General features: G+C 44.9%; 1 protein-coding gene across 7 annotated transcripts in view; it reads right to left on the reverse strand.

The window, feature by feature from the left end:
* ANGEL1 (angel homolog 1) overlaps positions 1-14,819 on the reverse strand; it is a 110,114-nt gene that overhangs the window by 1,940 nt on the left and 93,355 nt on the right. For 3 of the 7 annotated variants that reach the window (XM_085582168.1, XM_085582169.1, XM_085582167.1), the window contains 8 exons: positions 6,335-6,934; positions 5,600-5,820; positions 4,952-5,021; positions 4,125-4,558; positions 3,313-3,439; positions 2,362-2,472; positions 1,124-1,193; positions 537-694 (listed from right to left, as the gene is read on the reverse strand). In XM_085582168.1, the coding sequence (XP_085438294.1) occupies positions 537-694; positions 1,124-1,193; positions 2,362-2,472; positions 3,313-3,439; positions 4,125-4,558; positions 4,952-5,021; positions 5,600-5,820; positions 6,335-6,701 (1,558 nt within the window). In that variant the 5' untranslated portion in view covers positions 6,702-6,934. Of the gene's footprint in view, positions 1-536; positions 695-1,123; positions 1,194-2,361; positions 2,473-3,312; positions 3,440-4,124; positions 4,559-4,951; positions 5,022-5,599; positions 5,821-6,334; positions 6,935-7,934; positions 8,395-8,565; positions 8,799-9,210; positions 9,336-14,819 lie in introns of those variants that run through there. The other 4 variants (XM_085582164.1, XM_021542806.4, XM_085582170.1 and 1 more) reach the window with 4 other exon arrangements.

A 14,819-nucleotide genomic window follows, 5' to 3' on the forward strand; every position in this document is an offset into this window, starting at 1 on the left:
CAGATACCCCCCCAAGGAGGAATTAATCTCTTCATTCCTAACCTGTTCCCCAAACTTGATTCTGACGTGACCCAAATCAGCTCCAAGAGAGTTCCTGGATGCATTTACATGCAGTCGTTCATCAACAGAACTCCCGTTTCAGGCAGCAGAGAGAAGGTGCCACTGTAAAAGAACGAGAGCCACCTCCTTCCAAGAACAGTATGTGGTCTCAGACAGACCAGAAGTCCATGCCTTGAACTCAGGACCCAGCACTGCCTGTTACCAGGAGCACAAGTAAGATTTTTATACAGAAGAAAAGAATCTATTCTGTTCTAGCTTCCTCAGAAGTCTATGTGGACATACGCAGCCTCATTTTTTTAACAGCAAGGATAAACAGCATATTCTCATGGTACATGAGCAAATGTTACTTCCACCTTGTGTATTATTTCAAAGACAGATCCTGTAGATCCACCAGCTTAATGAAATGTACTGCCCATCTGGCCTGTCTCACAGTCTTCTTCCACTGTCACAGGGATAAGTCCTGCACTGCCACTCACCCGCCTTGCTCTCCACAGGCTCTGCTGAGTAGAAAATGTAATCAACAGTGGCTCCAAGCCCCATGGGCATTGTTGTGACCTCTGGGCGTCCCCTCTGTGGCAAGAAGTGGCTGTAGACAGAGGTCAGGTTGAGGCCATGCTGGATAATACCTGAACACCTGCACACAAACAGTCACTGTTTACCAAGAAAGGAAAGAGAATTATGCTTTTTTGGTTCTGCAGTCACAGCTGAATGTTCCCTTGCTGATGCAACTATCTAAATTACTCCTACTCTGTGAACACATAAATTTTTCAGAACTATTCACTCCACTTACACCAAAGCAAGACATACTGTGAATTTCCTTTGTCTTCAATACCCAGTTCTGTATATGCCTATGCCCTACATTCTCAATCTCACCAACACAATGCTGACAGAGCAGCATCCAGCTGCTGGGGCAATCCTGGGGGGACCTAGCTCTTCCAGATAGCTCTCCTTACTCTCTTTCACTCTCACATTTACTTCAGTCTTTACTTCAGCCAGATTTTCAGGGCTCAGAAAAACAAGGCTGCGTTTGAAGACTGTGGCCACTGAAGGTGCACCAAGTTACCTTGGGACGAATGGCTGGGGATCAGGGTCTTTCACCATGGCAGCAGGCTTGGGCCAGTCTGCAGGGCGGTCTGCAAAGGAGCAAAGAAATTCCAGCCAGACCTACACATATCCCAGAACAGGCTGCTCATCCCAAGTCTGAGAAGCTTCTCTTGAAACCAAATGAATCTTTTTGCCCAAGAAGAGCAGATAGCTTCCAGTCATGAACATCATAAAGGAAAATATCCAAAGGAAACACAAGCTGTAAGACTAACAGGAACATCCCTAGAGCAGATCAGTGCAAACAACTGAGAAGTCATATTCTGTCCTGCTGAGGATATGTCCTTAAAGCATTTAATATTACTGAAATCGTGCTTTGCTCTCAAAAGAAAGTTTGCTTATCTTAGCCTACAGCTTATTCAAAAGGTGTCTAGAAAGGCAGAACAGAAATAGAGAAAGCAGAACCAGCCATGCCACAAGGCCCAGAGGTGCAGGAATGTCTACTGGGTACCAGCTTCCAGAGACATCTATATTGTGACCTTCATATATCATTACAGTCTTCAGGTTGTTCTCTGCCACCAAAATCTTGAAGCAGAAAAAGAAATACACGTATGTGTATGTGTTTCAGCTTAAAAGAAGTTTATAAGAAACAGCTTCAGGAAGCTGAATCTCAGTGCGTCTCAAGGAACACAGTCAGTGTGTATGAGGGAGGAAAGTATACTTCTCTGAGCTCTCATGGAATCTAATCACACTCGCAGAAGGCACCCTTCTGCCTTTCCCTTTCCTCACCAGGCATCACCTCCACCTCATGTTTTCCTTGAAATCATAGAATCATACAGTTACAGAACAGCCTGGGTTGGAAGGGACCTTAAAGATCATCCAGTTCCATTGCTCCATCCCATGGGCAAGGATGTCACTCACTATATCAGGCTGCCCACGGCCCCATACAATCTGGCCTTAAACATTTTTCAGGGATGTGGCATCCATAACTTCTCTGGGCAATCTGGCCCAATGCCTTACTACCCTCTATGTAAAGAATTTTAGGAAGTTTAAAACCATTTTCCCTTGTCCCATCACTATATGCCATCTGTCTCCCTCTTTTTTTATAAGCCTTTATAAAATTTATAAACTTTAAGAACTGGAAGGGCACAATGAGGCCTCAGTGGAGTCTTCTCCAGTCCAAACTCTCTCAGTCTGTCCTCAGAGGAGAGGCTCCATTGAGCAAGGACAGTGACAAATTGAAAAGTCTCCCATTAATACCTGGTTTAGCATCTGTCACACCTTCCAGGAGGACCAGCTGTGGTGGTCGTTCACAGGCAACATCGCAAAAGCGGAACTGCAGCAGGAAGTCACGGCTGTATTCGCGTCTCCCTGCAGAGAAAAGTACAAATTAAAAGAAAGTAACTGCAGCACAGTCACACCCCCAGGGAACACCTACCTATTTGGTAGGTACCTTTGGGCCCCTTAGAGGTCTTTGGTTTGAGAGAGGCTTTTGTGCCCAAGCACTCTGATACCATGAGAACATAAATCACCTAATAACCTACACGTAGAACAGATGTGTAGAAGAACAGAGCACGGCTATTGCTATTCCTCAAATGCAACAGTCATTGTTGGCGCAAAGAAAGAATGTCTTCTCTGAGACACCAAAAGTTCAAGGGATTCTCAAGCAGATCAGTTTGTCTGCAACTCCAGGAAATGTCTGCTGAGAAAAACATTTCTGGAGATCAGGCTGAATACAAGTTCTATATTCAAGATTTTAACAAAAGCTATTTTTTGTAGGCTCCATTTTTTTAATCCTCTCTATGGATGCAAAGAACAGACATGATTCTAACTATGTCCTAGGAATGATTTCTTTACAGTGGTTTGCAAATACTATCCAAAACCATACCCCAAACACCCGGAGATTAAAGCAGTGACTATTGAACATAGTTTACAACTGTACAGAAGTCTAAGCATGGGAATATGAAAGAGACACGTAGAGTAAGTGTTACTGGTAGAGGAACATTCAGGCCCTGACAAGAGAAGGAAAATGGCAGAAATGCAATAGGTTCTGGAAAAAATTGCATTTAATTAATATACAAAGCAGAAGGAGAGAATCTTTTTGTCCAGTGCCTCATGCAGCATATGCCCAAGCTACTCACAGAGACAGCAAGGCCCACAAGTTTTCCCATCCTCAGCAAACTCATATTGTCAGTGCATATTGGAGCTCACCAGGTTTCTTTGGCTGAGACAGGGTGACATACTGGCACTTGTCTGTTAGACCCAGTGAACTTGGCCACAGTGGAGCCAGCAGCTTCCGTGAATACAATTGTTGGGAAAAGTCTTCCTGACCAGACACCTGCAAGAAGGCCAGGAAAGGAGAGCAACCATCAGTGGCACAGAGCAGATGTGCAAGCTATAGACAATGTACATATATACACCTGCCAAGAGCAAGACAGGAGAATGCCCTCTTAGAAAGGCATGAACTAAACTATTCAGAGTATGGTAAAGGTATAATAAACTTCACCTGTAGGGGACAGATACAATTAATTAAAAGTCACCTGACAAGATACTTTACAGGTATCTCATTGAAGTGATCATTTAGCTTGAATGATAACCATATATTTGATCACAGACACACCGTAAGAAAACACAAAAGACTCTAGCATAAGTACCCACTTCAAACTTTTTTTAGAACAAACATCCACAAAAAAATTTAATAAGTCTTGGTGGAATTGCATTTCCCTACACTTCCAGTCACACAGGCACAAAAGTTCCATAGGAAAGGAAAAAAAAATACTTGACATTAAGTGATCTATTATCACAAGTCTGCCCCAAAAGAAACCGGAAGAGCAATGATGGAAACAACACGCATGCACTTGTCCACTTCTTTCCCCTGCAGTGCTGGAGACATTGGGGAAGCCTGCTGAATAACTTAATTCAGTATTAAGACTATTTCCTCACAAGAGGAAGAATGCAGCCATGCATTTCTCTAGCAGCAGACAATAAAGAGCCATCCAATCCCAATTCTGGCTGGCAACTACCTTCCAGGCTGGCATCCCATGGTAGGAAAGTTCACCATTCCGGATGAATTTGTAGAGTGGAGAATCAGGTACAGAGTTCAGGTCTCCACACAAGATGACAGGATAGTAGCTGCCTTCAGTAGTTCTTGCAATTTTGTCAATCTCTGCTAGCAGCAAGGCCACCTGGGCCAGTTTGATATCTCCTCGACGGGGGTTAAACAACACATGAGTGTTGGCCACACACAAAGGACTGACTGCCTTCAGATCTAGACCTTCTGGGAGCACAGGCTGCAGCAGCAGCACCAAGCCCACATTATCCCGGTTGAGGACATCCAGGCCAGGCCGGAAGTATTCTATGGGGCTGAGACTGATCAGCTGGAACCTGCTGTGCTTATAGCACACTGCACATCCATCTGTCTTCGTCCCAGTTCTCCGCTTGTAGAAGCAAGCAAAGCCTGAAAAGAAACCATCACCTATTAAAAGTTTTATCCAGTCACTACCTCAGGCTCAGCAAGTCTGTATAGAAAAGGTTCCTATGACATTTGGGTACAGCAAGATACCCAATTCTGTTCCAATAATCACCCTTTATTATTAATCACTGGGGGTATTTCCTCTCTCCTTGTCTTTCTAGGGCCCTCTCTTTTGTTACTCTGATCTTTCAACTCAGAGACATCAATAGCAAAAGAAAGGATAAAGGTCTAGGCTGATACTTCAGAAGCAGGGCCAGTAGCCACCTGGCAAACAGGAAGAGGTCTCTTGAAACTGAGTGCTTTGAAGATGTTAAGCAGGAAGCACTGCTTGGCCAGTCCCATGAGCTGGAGGTACAGACCCACAAAAACAGGACATACCCATCTCCTTGAATGTTGGTTCCAGTTGCTCCCAGTAATGGTTCTCTTGCACCTCCTGGAGACACAGGACCTGGAAGGAAGGCAGAGACCTCACTTGCTCCACAAGTATTTGCTAGTTACCTTGTTTTGGGAAAGGAAGAAAGTGGAAAAGTGGACTCACATGCCAACCCTCCAAATAGAAATGCCATCACCACAACTCTGTCCTGTACTTTCCAGATGAAAAGCACTAACTCTCTGGGTCACATTAGCGTATCATTCAGTTTTCCAGTGATGAGAAAAAAGATCCTTCATCTCACAAAGAGGACTCAAAGAATAGAAAAATTCATGGAGTCCTCTTCTACGCAGGCTTCCCCTCCTCTGCTGCCTTAGAAAATTGGTCCTTCTTCCTCTACTTCTGCTGTTTATAGAAGTTAAGTCCTGCTATCAAAGTATGACTAGTTTCTACAATCAAAGCAAGATAGACACCAAAAATAGACGAGGTCTGTGAAAGTCCTCAAACACTCTCAGACCAATCAGTGTCCAGTTACCAAGCAGCTAGTATCTTCCTAGGACTTGCCCCCGGCTTTTTATTTTCTTAATATTGTTAGATCAAAGAGGGAATTCAAACTCAGGTGACACTTGATGTAGAGAGGGTTTAGTCATACTTACGTCAGGATCCCAATGCTGGATCTCCTGCAAAAGGTTTGGAAGGCGGTAGTTCCAGTCCAGGATGTCTGGATGACAGTGTACATAGAGATCAAGACCCTGCTCCACCAGGTCCTGGGCAAGGATGTTGTAAGACATGACTCGAAATTCAAAGAGGGGAGTGTTTTTTGAGACCTGCTTTAAGGGTTGGACAGAAAGATCCTCCCAGTCTCTCCATAAGATCTCTATACGCAAGAGACAAAAAGGAAAGTTACAGCTGTACTGGGTACCTTGCTGATACTTTGGTTCCCCTGGGACCCAGAAAACAGCCATTCTCATTCCCTAAGCTAGGGTACTCTAGCCTCTGAGCAAACCCTCACCCACTCCGGTTTTCAGATGCTCTTTCTGGATATCTTTGGATAGTTGTCTGTAGGGATGGCATAACACATGACCAGAGTCAAGCATACTGAAACACCAGACCCACTTTTCAGTGCCTTTCAGAGTACAAAGCCAGCATTTGAGAATAGTAAGGAACATATATTGATATTCAGACCAGACAGTCTCACAGAACAGAAACTACTAGCTGTCACCAGCCCCTCCTCAGCAAAAACTCACTTTACAGTTTTCACTAGCAGATCCTGTCAGTTCTGCAGGGGCAATCAGTGTCTTGCTGACAGCAAACCCAGACACAATAACCTGACCACATTCACTACAAATGTCAATCCCAAACTAAACAGTAGATTCAGAGCCACCACTGACCATGGTAGGGCACCTCTGTTGGGACAGGATAAAACGGCACCACATCCTGAATGGGCTGGGCTGGGAGCACTGGTGGCACTGTCTCTGCATCACACGCTAAACTCCAGGCCAGCACAGCTGGGTCGTCATTCAGCACTTCCACGTTGATACCAGCACAGCCAGCTGTCTGGTGATCTGTCTGTGGCACCACAGCTGCCCAAGGGGCACTGCCTGCTACAGTCACTGTTTCCTCTGATGGTAATCTTGCCAGTTCAGCCACTGCATGATCTTGCAGTTCTGAAGAAGCCAAGGCATTTAGCTCTGAGTGCTGCTGATCAGCACACCCGATGACTTCCGGAGACGTGTTCAGGTCACTGAGGCTGGTCATCAATAGCTCTGAACCTTCTAACCAGTCACTAGTGAGTGAAACTGATACTCTCCTCACCGCTGGAACACTCTCACCGGCTGGCAAATTCCCTTCTCCTTCCTCCAGCCACTGCTGCAGAAAGGCTTCTTGCTCTTCTGGGACTGATCTTCCTCTGGTTGCAGCAAAGACACCTTCTATCTGGGTGGACGGGCTCTTCGCCAGAAGCACATTCTTTTGATAGGTAAAGAAAGCATCTGTCATTTAAAAACAAAATCAAAATAAGACAGCCAGAAATGCTTTCTTACTCATTCTTTTCTTATTCCAATGCATTTTCTGTAACTCTGTGTAATACAACCATTCAGTATAGCAACCCAAACAAATTACTTCTCTGAGGAAACACAGTTACAGTCTAAATAACTTCCCCTGCCTCCTCCAGAATGCTAAGCCACAGTCCAAATCCAGTTATATTAGTCCAAGTCACTGAAATTGCATGTAATAGCAATGGCTTTATCAAATCTAGGGAAGCAATTCTAACTCATGCAGCAGCACAGACAGCCAAGCTGAAAGGCCTTGTGGAAACTACCAGCTCTCAGTAAAGGCACAGTCTCTGAAAGTTAGCTGATCAGGTGCATGGGCTAAGAAGCCAAGGTCTTTGTAGATCATCATTTGGAGCAAGTTTCGTTCTAGGGACCACATAAGAAATAGCAGTCAGCTAAGAGAGTAAAATATATCAAAATAATCAGTTGTAGAAAAAAATTATTATGTTACTAAGAGATGAAAAATGAAGACACATAGGGACCAACATATGCCTGATTAGAGAGAGTATATGTACAGAAGAAGTCCTGATAAGAATTACATATCACCTGACGCCTGACATGTGGGAAAAAAATAAAACCACTTTAAACTGTTTTTAATGTAACATTGAATATACTAATACTTGTGCAGTAAAGTAGAAAGTGACAGCGAATTCTTTCACTTGCATCTATACAAGAGATGGCATTTACGCTTCACTATGAATTCTGCAGACACTTATCCCTACTAGCAATCTTTGTTGATTACAAATCACATTTTTTCTCTGCATTCATGTCAGTCAGCCAGAGCAGTAACATACAGGAGTCAGCAACATTCGTGTATAGTTTTACTGTATCTTTTGTGTCAAAGTTTTCTGTATGTGTCAGAAATGGAGCTTTAAGAACCATACTCCTTTCTGTCAGTTCGTAATTAAGTTCATTAGTGCTAAAAATACCAACACACCAAGGTAATGTTTCCACACGCCACTGGCCAGGCACGATGAGTGCCTACAAGAACCTGTTAATACACAATAGGAGCTGAATTTGAGAGGAATCAGCTTGCTGCTGACTATGAAAAAAGACAGCGTGCCAGTCCAGTAGTTGCTACAGGCCCAGGGACAGGTTCAGGCTGGAGGGTGGCTTTACATGAGCTCAGTAATCAGGAACTGTGAAGTAGCAGCAGGATCTAGGGAAACTAAGTGAAATAGCGACACACATAAGTCCATTCACGAAGTCGCAAGCCCTTGGGGGATCAGAGATCTCTGAGCTGCCCATCTCCAAGGATCTCTCCAAGCCTGGAGGGCAAGGTGGGGGCAGGAGCTAGAGCCCCAGCGAAGCGCAGCCTGCCTCTGCAGCACAACCGCGGGCAGCTGCTCCTCCAGACGCGCAGCTGCCCGCGCCGCCCGGCCCCGCAGCCCCGCGCTGCCTCCGCCCAGGGCCGGGGCCTGGGGAGCCGCGGGGCAGCCGCGCCGCCTCCGGACCGGGCCGCACCCGCTCAGGCCGGGGCGGGGGATGCCGAGCGACATCCCCGCCCCTCGGGGCCACCCCCGGCAGCTCCCCCTGCCCTTGCCGCCGCCCGCCCGGGGCCGGGTTACCTCGGAGGGCCCGGAGGAGCCGCGCCGCCGGCAGCAGCACGTAGCAGAGCACGGTGCCGATCATGCCGCCCGGCCCGGCCTCCCCCGTCCCCGCCGCCGCGCCGGCCCCGCCTCAGCCGCGGCCTCAGTGCGCGGGCTCAGCCCGGCGTGGCAGGGCACTCACCGCGCCGGGCCCCGGGGCCCGCAGCCGGCTCGGGCCTGGCCCTGCCCGAGCGCCGCTCCCGGGAGGCCGCGGCCCGCGGTGGGACGGCCCCGGCCGGGGTGGGGCCCTGCCTGCCCCGGGCAGGGCAGGAGCGCGGCCGGGGCCCGGGGCCTGCGGGGCCCTGCAGCCCTGCTGTGCCTGAGGGGGTTAGAAGCTGTGACCCCGGGCTGAGAGAAGGTTGCCTTATGGCCCCGCCGCCCTGAAATTTGTGGTTTTAAGCAAAAATTTTCACCCCCTGTTCTCCAGAAATACAAACAGGACAATTTCCATGTTTTTTTATGTCCCTTGGGAAGCCAGATGTTATACAGGCTTTTTGAACAGCATTGATAATAGCTAAGACTTTGCAAAGCACAACCGCTATGCAGCAGTGGCCATGGGGTGGGTGGGTGCCCTCACTCGGTGCTGCTGAGAGGGCATCAGAAGTTTGCAAAATCAGTCCTCACCTGGCCATGAGTACTCTGGCGTTTGCAAGTTGAGATCCATCACATGCTGAAACCAGACAGTTGTATAAAAAAAGCAAAGTCCTGGTTGAAGTCCAGAATTTCAATGTTTGCTTCAGTCTGCAATCAAATGTTTTCAACATCTGAAGGCAAACAATTGAGCTAAGCACACTACAGCTTTTTTACACCAAATACACATTTCTCATTCGTAATCTCAGTAGCCTTCTTCCAAATTCTAAGTACCTGAAATGAAGTCAAGATTCATATTATGCCTGCCTTTTGCACTGATGACTGCTGCCAAACTGTCCCCTTCATGGTGACCAGCTGCCATGTCATGGGTCATTATTAAATTAAACACTTGGTGTTGTGCAGAAAATCACACTCTGAAACTAGGCCGTACCCCATGGGGTCTCTCTCAAATTTATTGAGGAGACAGCCTCCTTTTATCCTAAACTCCTGGCTGCACGTTGCCCTCTTCCTTTCCCCATTAGCTGAGGAAGGTACAGACTTCCCAAACCACCTACTACGTATAGCCCTAAAGTTTAGAAGCTCAGATTATCTGGATTCTGCAAAAAATGCAGGTTGATATTCATTAAGACATTAAGGCCCATTTCTAAGACATTAACACTCATTTCTCCTAATATCCCCACAGCCATTTTTCCAGAACCTGATTGATTCTTTCAGCTTGAGTTGTTTATGAAGACATTAAGTCCCATTTCTCCCGTTAGTAATTAGCACAATGAGTGTTCTCAGCTAGGATCTGACATGATGTTAAAATGTATATAAATAACAATCCTACCACTCTTTTTCAAATCCCTATTTTAAAACACCACAGACCATAGAAGCAGGGACTTGTCCCAAATCCCACAGATGTCTCTGGCAAAGCACTGGACCATGGTCTCCCATCTCCTGTTGCAGTAACAAATCCATCATTGGTTTCTAGTCAGAGAATGGAGGGTGTTCTCCAGAGGAAGGATCTGCAACATTACGAGCTCATGACTGGGTCATTTAAAACCTGGCTGTTCCCTAAAAGGAAAGAGCTAAGAAAAGATCTTCAGACCCAACCCACATCAGAATAATCAGACTGAAATCAGAGAAGAATGTTAGCTGGTGCTACAAACAAGCAAGCAGCTGTGGCCAAATAGCCACAGTTGTTTGGCCTACACTAAAAAAATATTTACAAATTTTGGCAATAAAATCAAAGCTGATAATGGTCACCTGCTTCAGGGTCAAGCCTTCCACTGGGTTTTGTGGAATTTTGTTTTTTATCCAAATATAACCCCTCCACAGTCTCTAATAACTGGACTATGTAGAACCTAAAGGAATAAAGCCACAAAAATTATTCTATTTTTAGGGAAATAAAAATATTTCTAAGTGTATGAATTATTTCTGCTCAACCTTTATCAGTCAACTTCTTCTGTTACAGTTTTGGTTTTAGCACCTTAGGAAAAGTCACGAAGTCCTTGGTAAAAGAGATGTAAAATAATAAGCACTGAACCACTTTTGGCACCAACAGTAGTTGGTGGAATGAGTGAGTACTTGACTCAAGGCCCCATTAAGTGCTGACATGTTTACGAGCCACATTTTATTACTGAATATACTGGGAATTAGGGAGTAGGGAAGTCTGAATCTGTTCCAGACTAAAAAGATGAATACATTCCTATCTTCATCTCATTTAACACTAAAGCTGCCACAGTCTGACTTTATCGTGAAATTGTACAAACTGGAATATGAACTTAAAGGAGACAAGAACACCTGGCAGCAGCCTGGCATGACTCTTTGATATATCTGGAGAGAAAGGGGGAAGGCCCACAGCCAAAACCATAGCTATTCTCAGTTATTGTGAGCTGACTGCATCCCAGAACAATGGGGCTTCTGGCACTGAATGTCACCCTTAGGAATCAGAAGGTGCAGGTGAGATCACATAAGGGTGATGTTGCAGCACAGAGCAGCCACAGAGTCTGCAGGGCTTTCTCACAACACCGGGATGGCCCCTGCAAACGAGACATAGGATTCTCCTGTTTATAAGCAGCATAAATCAAGAACCCAGGTCTTAAAAGAGGCACCATTCCTCCTGGAGATGTTTTGACTCCAAGCAGCTGTGCTTTTAGTGTGTAGGTGTGAGAAACATACAGGATCTAGGAGGTGACTGTGAACTCTTCATTTACAGAAGAGAAAAAGCAAATGAACATGCGACTCACTGGTGGTGACACAGAGAATGAGTCTGAGACATATACAGGTGTGGTGTTTACTTACTAACAAACTCACTCCAGAAAGTGTCAGAAATGGCCAAAGAAAAATCAGCAGCAGCTAAGAGGGTCTGTGGTTGCACCAGGCTGATCACCAGTTGGAAAGGCTTCTTTCCTGAGGGCAGGCAGCAATGAGAAGGGTGATGAACAGGGATCCAGGGTACCAGTGGCCAGAGGTGGGAGCTGCCATCTGGGAGCAGCTTGGAAAAAGCAAAATTAATCATTAGAGAACTTGGCAGTACCAGCTTCCAGGACACTCCACCGAGCTGCCCCTGTTGCCCATAAGAGATGTCAGAGCTCAGCATCTTTTGAGACCAGATCTTGTTTGAGCTCTTCATAGCCCAGAACGACAGGCAGGGCATGGGGGCAGCAGGGATTTCTGAACCTGCTGCTCTCAGGCTCTGCTTGTACACAGCAGAGTCAGGTGCCAGGACTTATCACAGCTCTTTGGCCTGACTTCCTAGTTTAGCATAACAACTTCTCTTAAAGTTCTAAACCTCCTTTGGTCTGTCATTTAGTCATTAATGTTAATTTCTTATTTTCCTTTGTTGTTATATATGCAATTATTTCTTAAATAATGCAATTACTTTAAGGCATGGACATATGTGGGACAACTCTTCTAGGCTTGTTTTTTTTATATTTAAATAGCACACAATGCAATTTTTGAAGTGCCAAAATTTCTGAATCTACCTCAGAAGGCTCAGTCTGTGGGACTGTGGGACTGAATAATGTACTGGGCACATGACTTGTCTCATGACTTTACATGGGATTTAAGCCTATTTTTACCCTTCCTTTTGTCTTTCTCACACTAGAGTAATGCAAGTAAACCCATCATTTGACAAATAAAATCTGGCAGAAGGAAAGGAGATGCAGCTGCAGAGCTGGCTGAAGTGTGGTGATGAGGGTGCCAGCTGGCCAGTCTTTTCCCCATATAGATCTGAATGAATAGCTAAACTGCTCCACATCAGTGCTAGGTGACACCCAGCAGAGAAGGCAGCTTAAGCTCCTGACACTGAACTAGGGGTTGAAACCGAATGTTTTCTGACCATCTGCACTCACTAGCCTTTCCATACTGTCAGAGCTGTACCTAACCAAGTGGTATACATGCAAAAAGGAGACCAAGGACATGATCCTCCCAGAATTCTAACAGCTACATGTAATCTGGCTATTGATTGGGTGGGGGGGGGGGGGGGGAAGCGGGGAAGTGTGAATTTCCCTTTAAGAGCTCTAAGAGCTCTCCCTTTGGTATCAAACATCTTTCTTCAACTGCTTTCTACACACTAGGGCTATTTCTTTGTTCCCTGTTCTCTCCTCTAGTTGGTAATAGAGCAGCAGGAGGAGCTAGCTGAAACCAGGGATGCGACTGCATTCCTGTTGGTGCATGCCTAATGAAACACTGTAGTACTTGTGGTCTGCCATGGGTTTGCCACAACCATTCCAGTCTTTTCTGGTGGCTCTTCTCTTCTCATGAAGTCAGTCATCTGATAAAACAAGTCTTACAATTATTTTTGTAACAGTAGGATTTATCCATGATTTAGGAAGAGAACTTTCTAACTTGTTATAAATGGAAGGAAAGTCAAAAAACATAATAACACAAGAAACAAAGACTATTTTGTTGAAGCCTACAGACAGAACTGGAAAATTACTTTGTTGAGATGGAAATTTGTCTTGAGGTTAGACTGCTGAATGCATATAACAGAGTGGAGAAATATGACCTCCAAATATGGGGTTTGATGAAGGAATTCCAAATGACAGGTTTTTGTGGAAATACAGTCTCCAGCTGCACTGATATGTCTCACTGCAGCTGTGTCAACAACACCCAATGGCCAAGATTAAAATGCTGAGATTCTTTGAGCTCGTTGTAAGTCAGAATGTTCTGAGTTCCCTACCTCTACTGGCAATATCAGCTGCATGCTTAAATTAAGGGGGAAAAAAAGTTTTTACTTGATGTCAAAAGTTCTCAATTATACAAAAAAGAAAAATCAGTCACATTGCAGACTGGTGAGAAGCTGCAGTAAGTCACTGAATGACAAATGGATAAGCAAGGAGGATACATTTGCTCCTAAAAGTCTAGGATAAAGGCATGGGGAGAACCAGGGGATGATAATGCATGAGAAGTAAGACTGTGCATAGTGTTATTTAAATTTATGAAGTAGTTTAATTTATTTAATAGAGATGGGAGGACACAATATACTCATCAATATACATTTTCTCTGTAGATCCTGAGAAGGCTTTACTGACATTATGGGCACAGAGCCCATGTACATGGAAGCATGCAGGCTGATGGAAGTGGTGCCTACCTCACACTTGATTCAAAATTTGGTTAAACCTTACATAAATCTGAACCACCATGGTCTAGGACCTAAAGGTGTCAAAGACACTGTTAGTGCTATGGTGGTGAGTAGCCAGTAATGGTGGGCCAGGGTTGTCAAGAACAATAGGAATTTTAGGCTTCTCTCAGGCCTGGAAGTCATCAATGAGTACACAGTGTGAGAGAAAAAAACATAGGACCCCTGAGCATCCCTAATGTTGCTTATCCTCTGCACATGAAAGTTTTGTGTGGCAGTTGATGTCCTTTAATGGAGTTACCCCCAAAAGCAACTCATGCTTTTCCATGGGACACAAGCACTCAGTACTTCTAACCCCTACAGGGCCACAGATAGGGCTGGAGGGACTCCTGTATGTCTTTTGTTTATCTTTCTATCTTCCCAGTCCAACAGAACCATTACACAATTAGAGTTTGAAGACAACTGCATTTTGGTAGAAGGAACTATATGCAAGGAGAGGTGTTATGAGAGAATCCATCCCTTCAAGAACTGGTACCTGATCTGCCATAGTTTGTAGTCAAAATTATTGCTCATCAAGTTCAATCTTCTGAAAGCAATTTAATTTTAACCAAACAACTGTTGCTCACAGGCAAAAACATTAACATTCTGAAAGCCATAATATTTTCTGCTGCAATACTTCTATAATGTACAAGCTTCTGAAAAACAGAAGTGTGCATATAGTGGCAGTCTGGTGAGTCTGCAACTGTTACGTTCATTAGCAGATGTGACTGCAATTGCCATGACTAAGTCATTCCAGTTTATGTTTAGCCAACAGAAAACATGTTTTGGTCAGAAAATTTCATTCTCCAATATGACATGGAGAAACTTTTCTAGATAGATTAAGGGAATAATGCTAAATGTTCGCATATGAACTGGTGGAAATGTTCCTTCAGTTTGAAACTGGGATATACAAAATGCATTTTGATAGGCCATGGGATTTGTGTCACACTGAAAGAAAAAATTCTTGGCAAAATGCCTCTTGGTTTACTGAAGACAAAGATCTATGTGAAACTGATGACTCTAGGGCTTTATTTGT

This window comes from Lonchura striata, chromosome 5 (genome assembly GCF_050655825.1).
Source record: "Lonchura striata isolate lonStrDom1 chromosome 5, ASM5065582v1, whole genome shotgun sequence".
In the NCBI taxonomy this organism is placed as follows: Eukaryota; Metazoa; Chordata; class Aves; order Passeriformes; family Estrildidae; genus Lonchura; species Lonchura striata.